This window comes from Plutella xylostella, chromosome 16 (genome assembly GCF_932276165.1).
Source record: "Plutella xylostella chromosome 16, ilPluXylo3.1, whole genome shotgun sequence".
Classification (NCBI taxonomy): domain Eukaryota; kingdom Metazoa; phylum Arthropoda; class Insecta; order Lepidoptera; family Plutellidae; genus Plutella; species Plutella xylostella.
Window position 1 is genome coordinate 1527186 of NC_063996.1, and position 12472 is coordinate 1539657.

A 12472-nucleotide genomic window follows, 5' to 3' on the forward strand; every position below is an offset into this window, starting at 1 on the left:
GTACTAAAGCTTAATAAGTAAGTGTTAATTTCCATTGGTACTTAATAAGTACTTACTAATCTTAATAATCGATTAGCTATGTACGTTACCTAAATACCATAGCCGACCTTATCTTTCGACACGCAGTCTGCAAAATAGCATAGGTTTTCCAATTGACTACCAATAGGTACCAATCTCAGTGTAAAAAAATGCAATTTCAGTGCACTTTTGCAAACCATCGTTCGAAATAGGTCGGCCATATTGTCCCCGCGGCCGTTGAACCCGTGTCATGGCGCTCGCACCACGCTTCAATAACTAACGATAATGATGTGCGCCAGCGCATTAGCTAAAATTCTTTACTTAAATTTAGAAAAGCCCTTAAATAATAAGCCCTTAGTAATGAAATAGTTACTTATTAGGTATATATTCACTGGAACTTTTTCATTGCTGGTGTGAGTAGTAGAGTGGCGTAAACGCAAACGCCTTCTCGAATGGAGACCATGAACTGGCAAGTTTAGCGTAGGATGACACAGTAGTGGTCCATAGTGGCTGAATGAGGAGGGCAGATGAGTGAGAGGGAGTTGTGGCCAGAGGCCTATGTCTAGCAGTGAATGATTATGAAATAAGTACCTCTAGGTAGTAGGTTTAAAGAAAGAAATCAAAAAGAACTACATATTTACTTGAAAATTTAATAGATGTGCCCATGACTTCAATGAAATCAACCAACTGAACCCCACTCAAATTTCATATTAACTGCAGACAATAAATCTAAAGGAACGGGACATAATAAATTAATTCGTCCTCCATTAATTGAACATTGCAATCTGAGTACAGATTGAATGAGGCTACAATATTTCTGTTACCAAAATAGAAGCTATGATTTTATGCTGACTAATTAATTAGGTCTAACCATAACCAGACAGTCACTTTTTCGGATTCTTCAATGTTAACATTAACCAATCATCACGACCCATCACGTCCCCACTGCTGGGGCACGGGTCTCCTTTCAATGAAGGAAGGGTTTTAGGCCTAGTCCACCACGGTGGCCTAGTGCGGGTTGGTGGACCCCAACACCGTGAACCAGAAGTGGGCAACCCGACTGTTAGATGTTTTCAAGCCGCCCGAAGGCCTCTGATTAGGCTTAACGACTGCTGCCGAAGCAGGAACCGGGACCCACGGATTAACGTGCCGTCCGAAGCACGGAAGCGTCCAGAAAAGAACCGTTTGAAATTGGTCACCCATCCAATGGCTGACCGTGCCAGTTGTTGCTTAACCTCAGTGATCAGTTACGATCACTAAAGCCCGCTCGACTAAAGTCGCTTCAAAACATTAACCAAAACCCATACAATTTGTCCACAGACCCAGTAATGCACTGAACGCAAACGTCAAAAATCCAAGATGGCGTCAGTTGGCGCGCTCCTCGAGGCGCGGCCCTTCCGGCCCTTCAAGTCTTCGGAGGAGTACCTGTACGCCATGAAGGAAGACCTGGCGGAGTGGCTGACAGGCTTGTACCCCGAGTTGAGGATCAGCGCTGACAACTTCCTCGACCGACTGGATACCGGCGTCGCTTTGTGCAGGGTAAGTCTAGAAAATTATAAATATTTTATTTGACACATACCTAATACAATACAAAACAAACAGGTCGCTGTACAGAGCGTCAAAAAGGCACCAGCTCAGAATGTGCTGTACAATAAGGCCACAGCAGTGGTTTTCAGCTGGCCATAGGTGACCTCAGTCACAAATTTTTGTTATTTGGTCGGCATATTTATTTATTTATTTAAAGGAAAACTTACAGCTAGAGATATCAGTAAAAATAGCAAAGTATGAGACAGACAGCCAATTACAAGTTTCCACATGTAAGAAACAAAATATTGCCATTATGCCTAATAAGTTCTACTTATTTCAGTGAATAGTAATAAAAAAAAGTAAAAAACATTAAAATAGCCTTAAATAATAACTTTACGTAACTATAAGTGAGATTACAAATAAATGAAGTGAATGTGCCTATTACACAAAATATCTATATAAATATCTACCTACTTAACAAATTTCGAGCTGAATTTGTCGGTCAGACAGAAGTATGCCATTTTAGGGTTACTAACAAATAAGTCAAGACCTGGGTATTCTCTGGTCAGGGAGTTAAATGATCGTGAGGCTCTTAAAAGAAAAAAATATTGAGCTAGCATATTTTGAGCCTGGGTCATAGGGTGCCGTTTTACCAGAGATGTGCTAAGTATGATTTATTATGTTGCTATGGATGCGTTTGATATCCACCAATCATATTCATATGACTACATTCTGAACTCGTGGGAACAAATTCTTGTGGGAACTTAACCAAAATGCCGCTAGAAGTAGTAAAATAAAGCGACACAGAGAGCGATAGCGAGATATCTAAATTATTCTAAATCATACTCCATTGTTGGAAGCGTCATGAATTGAAACAATAGGCCCTAAGTTTTAACACTCCGTTCAGTGGGTCAGTTTGAGGATGATGTTATATCATTTGCACATTGTTCTATGTACATTATGTATTTATCTCCGTTGTACATCTGTAACCTGCACCTCTATAACAATTATGTTATGAGGTGTAAAAGAGTTTATGACGAAGTTAAGTTGCATAAAAGCCGTGATATGTAATTTTATAATTAGCTTAGCAGTTGTAATTCGTATTACAATACGATCCTCTTTATTTGCACCAAAAAAAACCAGAAACAATCCTAACTAATATTATAAATGCGAAAGTAACTGTGTCTGTCTGTCTGTCTGTCTGTCTGTCTGTCTGTCTGTCTGTCTGTTACTCTTTCACGCCAAAACTACTGAACGGATTTGAATGAAATTTGGTATACATATGGTCTAGACCGTGAGAAAGAACATAGGCTACTTTTTATCCCGGAATTCCCACGGGAAAACTTTATAAGGCGAAGCGAAGCGCGCGGGAACAGCTAGTACAATATAAAACTTAAAAATAACAGCAGTACAAAAATGTGACCTTATTGCTTATAGCAATCTCTACCAGACAACCTTTTATGTATGGGAGATGTATTATATGGATAGCGTAAAGCAACTGAAATATTGTTTTAATATAAATAAACCATATGTATGTTACAGTAATACCAAACCATATTATTACTTTAGGAATGCGTGGGATCGAAGAATATTATTGGTCTGAAATAAAATAGTCCTTGTTATCAGAAATGACGATAAGTTATCCGTTGATAAGCAAACCATAATAATGTAAGTAAATTTTATGTACTTATTGATAATAATTTCCTGGCCTCAAAAGATAAATCAAGCAAAATACATGACATGCCTACCCATTAAATTATTAGATATCAAATCAATCCCTCAGTTTCTGTGCTACGTTTCCACACACAAAAAAAATGTATTTATAACAGTCTTTTTTGAAAGTTTAATAGTTGAAAGCGCGCTGTTAGCCGCTGGACTTAGCTGGACCGATAACCGAAATAACACCATAGATAGGCGGAAGTGGCGGGCGTTAGTGGAGACCCTCTGCACCTCTGGAGTGCCATGGGACTGCAACCCACACAACTTACTAAATACTTATGAATTTGCATCATTATCGTCAGCCTGTAAAATCTACTGCTGGACATAGGAACGCCACAGCACTCTGTCCTCAGCCTTACTCGTCCAGCCACTACCGGCTGAGGTCATCGGTCCAGCGAGCCGGAGGGCGTCCCCCGCTACGCTTGCTAGTTCGTGGTCTCTGTATTTCTGGTCGGTCCACTGTTTCAGATATTAGATACGTTAAAATCCTATTCTGTTCACCGTACCACCCACAATATGTAGGAGAAAAATATATGTATACAGGGTGTCGCAAAAAGGATATACTAAGCCGGTTTCACGGTCTGGTTTTATTTTAGGGTTTAGATATACCATGCTGCACATGTAGGTATCGGCTTAGTATACCCTTTTTGCAACACCCTGTAGATATAAAACAATCTCACATAAATCTACAGCAGCTAGGCAAAAAAAAACATAGGAAATACTTGTCACAAAGTTATTCTATAATGATGAGTTGATGAGGCTTGAATCGTGAAGCTCATAAAAAACTCTGCAGAAACAGGGGGGCACTTTAGCTTACGAATAAGAAGCGTTGCGTTTTGTCACCGTGGACGCACATGAACAATCATGAAAAATATTATGGGGCTAGCCGTGACCACAGAATAATAACTAGTGCCTAACTAAGACTTGGAGCGAGCGCTGCTACGCAATGAGCCGTTTTCCTTGACAGCTGTCAGTTGAGTTTTTATGTAAGTCGATAGATGTCGTTACAACATAGTGTACAGAACTGTCAAATATTGCACATAGAGAGCAGTGAGGTTGACGTTTGAAACTGAGAATAAGAACTCACTAATTTTAATAGTACCTCTATGTAGTCTAATTTACAAGACCAGAATGTTTATTTTCAAAGCGTCGTTGCTTTAGGGAACGCGTTAGGGACAGATATAAAATTTCCTCTGTGGCAATAAAATGTGAGCAGACACAAAATATACTTCACGACCCTAACCCACAGTCATACGATGTTTGCTTCAATAATGGTCTTTATTGTAATGAGGTTACACATAAAATGTTCCTTATTCATTAGCTGCTTGAACACTTATCATATCGATCGTAATATTCAAGTATTTCACTACCTACCCTAAATTTTTTGTTGTTTAAACTTAATCATAAGTAACTCACTATAAATATAATTTGTAAAACCTACTAGTTAACTGATTGCTATAAACTTTTATAGCAATCAGTTATTAGCTATTATAACTATACTACTAACTATATATAAGTATTCGATTACTTGCTAACTACCTACAGAAAATATTTTTTTTCTAAAATATTTACTTATTATGTACGTAAATTATAAATTTTAAATAGTTCCTAACTACTTGTTGTCGTCATTTGAGTATACGAAGGATGCCTGGCTACCCATAGCACAGGGTATCCTAGTTTGGGAGCCAGGAACCCATTTCTAAACCAAATAGGCAAGCCAATTTTGCCTCAAACACAAATAACAGCTCTCGTTCGTTCGTTCGTTTTTAGTAAAGCTAGAGTAAGCCTCCTGACATAATATAGCGCAGTGAGTGATCACCTTTACCTATTAGTTACGGAGACACGCGTAATTGATTACGCTCGTAACACGTTACAGAATATGTTACATATATGTGTTCACTAGTAGCTCTTTGGCTCATTTGTTGTAGATAGATAGGTAGATAGAATATTCTTTATTTGTACACACACATCTTCTTCTTCTTCTTCTGGTGCCGTCTCCTATCGAAGGTTGGCAATCATCCTGCTGATTTCCGTCTTGGAGGCCGCCGCACGGAACAATTCTCCTGTGCTCAGCTGGAACCACTGGCGTAGATTTTGCAGCCATGATGTAATTGGCCGCCCAGGCCTCCTCCTGCCTTGTATTTTCCCCTGTGTTATTACTTGGAGGAGTTCGTACTTGGGGTTTCGCATTATGTGGCCGAAGTATTCCAGCTTGCGTCTTTTTATGGTATTCAGTACCTCTGTGCCTTTTTTATCTAATCTTTGAAGGACTGTTACATTCCGAACCTTCTGTACACACACATAAAATAAACTTACATACTAACACACGTGTACAAAGCGGTCTTATCGCTTAAAGCGATTTTCTCAAGACCTTTTGTTGTACCTATTTGTTCGTAGCCAGTGCGTGCTTGTATAATAAACAAAAGTTATACTTCAAAGGAGCTTTCCCTTCGCTACGTTAGAATATTCTTTATTTGTTCACACACATGCAATTAACATAAATACTAACACATATGTACAAAAATGCCGGTCTTATCGCTAAAAGAGATTTTATAAGAGACATCCTTGCAAGACGGGTCAAGTGTACTTACTAAAGAATTCTAAAATAATAGCATTATAGTTACATAGACCGAATTGTTAGTAGTTATTTTTGATATGCAAAGGTTGTTGGTCACGTAAATTTGAATTTTTTGGTTTCAATGAAACACTCGTGGAACGAAATGTTTGTTAGTCTTTCGTATTTTTTTGTTTATTTAATAGTGCGTCACTACTAAAGAGGCCTCCACTGAAACACCAGCGCGGTGTCCTTGGCTGTGGCCAAGGGCGCTGCAATAGCTGAGTGGACGCCTTTTTGGCGGACAGCAAATTTATAAGTGAGTTTATATATTATGGTGTATAATTAAGTATGATTGCTGTCATTGTCAAATAAAGTTTTATCTTTCTTTCTTTCTTTCAAAACAAAATAAATAACTAGTTTATGACACCCTTTCGTGGAATTATTATAAAACTTTTGCAGCATCCTGTATGTATAGTATATACATATATGTATACCCTGGGTAACTGGCATGATTTTGCCAAGTGTTGACATAACGTCGATCGGTAGCTGAGGAAGTGTACCTGATCGGAACATGTCGACTTATTGAATCACGAGATCGAATTACCGTGAGAACTGCCGCCTTATAATTACTTACACTCTTTTAAATTATTGTTCACTAGCTGTTCCGGTGAGCCTCGCTTCGCCTTAAAAGGTTTTCCCGTGGGAATTCCGGGATAAAAAGTAGCCTATGTTCTTTCTCAGGGTCTACACTATGCGTATACCAAATTTCATTCAAATCCGTTCGGTAGTTTTTGCGTGAAAGAGTGACAGACAGACAGACAGACAGACACAGTTACTTTCGCATTTATGATATTAGTTAGGATTAGGATTAGTATATCAGCTGTCCGACACCCATATATATGACAGGTAAATACATAGTTTGTGGTCAGATGGCCGTGTGTGAGATGTCCCCACTTATTATTTATAACTATACAATACAAGTTGGAATTTTCTAGAGAAAACCATCAGATTTTAGCATTCTCCACAAAACGGGGTAATGCTAATTTCTGCCTTGACATAGCGGCAGGGCCGATTACCAATATTAGCGAGCGTTTGTGAACTGTCGCAAGAAAGCAGAGATGGCGCGGCATACACAAAATGTATTACAAAGTCTTTACTGAATAGTTGTTTTTAACAAAGATCTAAATAAACTAATCTAAACAAAGTAAATAAACTCCAATTCGATAGGTACTAAAAGTCTAAAACTTTTGAACGGCCAAGCCGATTTTGATAATACATCTAAGAACGGAGTAACATTACCTATGAGACCAAAACCCAATAAAAAGAAAATCGAAGAAGTATCACTTCAGCCTTTTAGGTGCTTCGCGACCGCAGACAGATACTCAGACACTTTAATTTAAACCTATAAAACCCCTTTTCGGGGTTAAAAATACCTAATGAAGCTTACCTAATCCTAACTAACCTAACTAATATAATATAACTACACGAATACGAGTACATAGATAGATATAGGCATAATATGTATATTAACACCGAAGAACCGAGTACAAATATACCTATCTGGCAATCGAACCCGGGACCTTCGCTGTCACTAACCACTACCTATACCGTTCGGTCGTCACGGTATAAATACTACAAGTTTTGCATACTTCAGTCAGACTACTAATTTATTGCTATAAAAACAAATGTGTTTTCATAATGAGTCAAAGATTCCATGAAACTTTCAGTGACTAAAGCGTATTGCGATGTTATGTTATTATTGTTATGAATTTTGTGATTCATAGCCAGATAATGAGTGTTGAATTTATTTAAAATTACTGAATACATAATAATAATACTTATACAATATATGCTATACGTCTTGTACAGGTTTGATAGTTTTTAGAAAACTATTATACATACATAGTTAACGTTTTTTGGCATACAAATTGGCGCCTCTAGTGAAAATTATCATGAAACTTTTAACAGATATATTATGCAGATGACAGAAGAAAACCTTTTTGGACCAGAAACATACGGATTTATGACAAAAACTAGTAATCCACAAAAAAGTATTTATATAGCGCTTTCAAATAAATAACATATCTGTCAAATACCGTATTAGAAATTTCTTAAACTAATCCCCTGTTATGATCTAACAGAGCATGGTGAAACTGGGGCTTATTATCTTACTAAACGGTGTTATCGTACTGATTAATTAATAGGTTCACTATGGGCACTGACAGGCTAATTTTGGTCAGAACGAGGTTAAAAAATTACAAATAGCTACCTTGTAAAAAAAATCTTTCTTCGTTTCTCATAAGCCCACTGATCTTCAGTCCTGATCCAAAACCCCATAATCTTAGTGTCATTCCCGTATTGCTAATCCTTTATTTTAGTTAAAAATAAAACCTAACCTTGGTCCAGTCCTTCCGAGAAAGAAGCAGCCTCTGAATTATTAATGAGCTTAGATCAAGTTTTTTGTATAAAGTTTATTTTTACTTCCCCACTTATACAAAGTAGTCTGTGCTTAGATCCAGATATTATAGAATTAATGCCGTCGCGTCGTTTCATATAAAATTGTAACAAATTATATAGGTACTTTTACGTACCTTTGGGTTGGTTTTATTATCTTTGGGCTATTTTAATAGCTAGCACTGGACAAAGTGTTGGAATTTTTTTACATTCGCATCAGAATATTACCAACTAAAAACGTAAATGTTATGTTAAAAAGATCCCGACGAATTGAGAACCTCCTCCTATTTTTGAAGTCGATTAAAAATAATAAAAATAAATAAAAAATGGGGCTGGTTGTGTCGGAATTTTGTAAGTGGAACTTTATCATTGCTCGGGAGTGTATAACATAAAGTGGATCCGTATTCGTATAGGCTTGAATAAAACGGTGAGAAAAACTCCCACTAGGCTCAACATAGCCGTCGTCATCTTCACACGCATACAAATAACCTTAGATTAACAATACCTATACACAGTCTCGCTTCCAAATCAGTGACTCCGTAATAAGGTAGTTAGGTCATATACCCAGTCTGGATTCTATATCGATAATGTAACTAATTCATCTCATAATGACAATGGCACTAAAAAGTTTTTTAAAACTGCAAAATACTTTTCAATTCAAATAAAATAAAAAAAAATAGAAAAATAAAAAATACGAAAATATTATTACTACATATAATGTACTTATACAGTATGAAGGGCATCTATCCTTGCTAGTACATATTTTCAAGGTGGGGCAACTATCCACAGGGAATAAAATTGTTGTTGTCACTGTCACAAACATTGACATGCATCAGAATTATTCCTCAGATAACTTTTATCCGACTATTGAAAAATGAGCCCTAAATAAGAGCTCAGTGATAGAAGTGGGCTGTTATTTGTCTAGAATTTTATTTTGCATTGACACTCCATCTAGATCGTATGAAAATATCTTTGTTCACACGCATACAAATAACATGCCAATTTCGTCTGTCGACTCCGCCGCTATGCAATTAATCAATAGCATAATTACCACACCATCGATTGTGATTAAACATTTGTTAAACATGATCTATTGTAGCGAGTCTGCATGGGCGGCGGCGGCGCCAGGTTGTTCCACTAAAGTACCTGTTCAGTTCGAACTACTTTTTGGTAGTTCTGAAGTTGGTAGTGATGCACTTTTGTGCTTTGTCAAACTAACTAACTGACAATCTTTGAAAGAATGAATGTGGTTTTTGCTACATGATCGGGAATAGTGGTCAGTTCATAAGGTGGTCTTTGCCCAGCAGCAAAAACCCAACTAAACAGACTAATAAAAAAAATAGTGTTGGGACTTGTTACTATTGTAAAGTTAACATTTTGGGACTTTTATTAATTGTCCCAACTGATAATCCTATACTTAACACAATTTCTGATCACGCTCGCCCGCGCCGGCGCCGGCGCCCCCGCCGATCTCACCCGATGATAGCCGATGATTGCCGAAGTGAAGGTCGCGCTAATTATCTGATTAATGGCTAGGCATGAGGTGTATTAGTGGTTGAGTGTTTTGTTTATCATTGCGATTGATAAAAGGTAAGAGCGTCACCGACAAAACTTACGCACATGCTATAAATCCAACGCCAATTAAAATTTGCAATGAGTCAAATTTGGATTTAAACACCCATCAAACAAGGATTTCAATAGTAATAAAGGTAGGTAACCTAAGTTTTAATTGACGCTGTCATAAGGCCTAATTATTATGATGTCACAGGATCACTTACTACTTTTAAAAGTAGTAAACACAGATTCTAAATGGTGAAGTATGCAGAGGTATGCAGGTATTGTACATTACGCCTTCCGTTTGCTGCATTTCCAAAGTATGTTGAATTCATCGACCTATTTTATTTATCAATCTAATGAACAAACATGTCATTCTTGTCACATAGAGGGCGCAAGTGCAGGTATGAGATCGATCGCTTGTGGAATAAAAGATCGATTCATTGAATCGGAGACAGCCGTCTTCGATTCGCATTTGTTTGAATCGGTAGGTGCATTCCTGAATCAAAATGAGGATGCCTGCCGGATTTTGTCTGGATTTTCGTGTAGTTTAATGTTGGTCATAAAATCCTAACTAATATTATAAATGCGAAAGTAACTGTGTCTGTCTGTCTGTCTGTCTGTTACTCTTTCACGACAAAACTACTGAACGGATTTGAATGAAATTTGGTATACATATGGTATAGATAGACCCTGAGAAAGAACATAGGCTACTTTTTATCCCGGAATTCCCACGGGAAAACTTTTTAAGGCGAAGCGAAGCGCGCGGGAACAGCTAGTAATTAGTAATATATATTTTTTTCACTCTTTTTATAATGATAAAAGGCCACTTGGCATGCAACATTACAAATGATTTTTCTTCCCCTGGTAAGTTTATATTTATTTATTTGTAACATAGTAGGTTAGTGGGTATGTAGTTAAATAGTAAGTAAATTATTATAATAATAAGTTTAAAATATAAATAAGTTCTTAGGTCTATCAATCTTCGACACAGATTTTCCGCATTTAGCCTTTGAGGTGAACTTTTTAGCCACTCAAGCTCACGCTGGAAAGCTACGTAATGGATAACCTACGTTACTTAGGACTTTCTCGTTTTTTCATACTGAATTAAATAAGGTACTTACCTATTCTAACTAATATTATGAATGCAAAAGTAACTGTGTCTGTCTGTCTGTCTGCCTGTTACTCTTTCACGCCAATACTGAATATTGAATGAAATTTGGTATACATATGGTCTAGACCCTGGGAAAGAACATAGGCTTTTGATCCCGTAATTCCCACGGGAAAACTTTTTGAGGCGAAGCGAAGCTCGCGGCAACAGCTAGTTATAAATAATTATCTATCTGCCAAAGTTTTTTTTACTTATCTTATAAGGTCATCCAAAACGACTACAATGTCATGTTGTGAGATACCTGTAAAGATGGCCGATCATGGCCGGATAGCATCAAAGACTGGACACACAATGAAGTTGCGGTAAATCGCAAACATTGTGACCGTTACCTCCGAACTCAGATTAAATCGATTACAATGAGACCGCTGTTTGACCTATACCATAGACTATAGTCTATGCATATTCGGTACCTTTGTACTGAGGCCCTTATTCTATCATTTTAACATCTATCGCGATGGTAAAATATGAAATAACAGCTAAATGTTAGATGAGTGCCTTCAGAATTGCTAACATAATTTTACAAATTTTACGGTCTAAAAATAAATTATCTAAACAATTTTACTTTACGTACTTAGGTATATGAAATGTTGCTCAGGGTTTATCTTGAACTACGCTGTGCCAGGCTTAGCTCTTCGTCAATTCTAATTTTAATTATTAATTAATAAAAATTATAGCAGCTAAGTACCTACTGTCGGATTGACAGTGATCTGATCTCCATAATATAACCATATCATCTTTTTTTTTTTTTTAAAGATTTTATTATCATTCCACAGACTTTATGTCCGTGCCTTTTTGAGAGATCAATATAATTGTGAGAGTTTGGTTGTTTTTTATCTTCATCTTTTAACTACTCAATGTAGAAGCTTATTATATATATATTTTATCTTTTATATATATAAATTATTAATAAAATATTATTGTATTATTATTATTTTTTTTGCACTCCTGGAGGAAAATCTACCATATCATCCATAGATATTAAAAAAGATAATAACGCGCCAGATGTCGTTATATACATGCATTAACATCAGGTTTACATGTTGTTTGTGTGTTTAACAGAACTAATCTGCATTTCGTGAGCGGAGTGCCAAGCGCCGCCTGTGGTCAATTCTCACGATCAAAGTCTTATCGAATCACGTTCCTGACTGATCATTCTCCACTGTTGCGAATATTGTATCATGTTTTATAATGAACTGTAACTGTAACTCTATCTATCTAAGTCTTTTTTCACCTATATCCCATTCTTCGGGGAAAGACATCTGATACAAACAAAAACTAAACTTGTTCGAATGTAATAAGGGTTCTGTCAGATGTTTTACCCCATGGAATGGGATATAGTTTAAGAAAGGATGTCATATACCTAATTATCTACTACCAAATTAACAAATTCCATACCTATCGCGTTTAGGCTTGTTGAACAAGACTTAGTCTGTGACAAACTTGACTATGCTTCCCAGTGTGGACGCCATAAA

The 12472-nt window shown here is 36.9% G+C and overlaps 1 protein-coding gene across 2 annotated transcripts in view; it reads left to right on the forward strand.

Moving 5' to 3' along the window:
- The window catches only part of LOC105392791 (GAS2-like protein pickled eggs), a 120542-nt gene that overhangs the window by 51144 nt on the left and 56926 nt on the right, over positions 1 to 12472 (forward strand). For both annotated transcript variants that reach the window (XM_048626499.1, XM_011564471.3), the window contains exon 2: positions 1339 to 1557. In XM_048626499.1, coding sequence (XP_048482456.1) covers positions 1378 to 1557 — 180 coding nt within the window. In that variant the 5' untranslated portion in view covers positions 1339 to 1377. The remainder of the gene's footprint in view (positions 1 to 1338; positions 1558 to 12472) is intronic.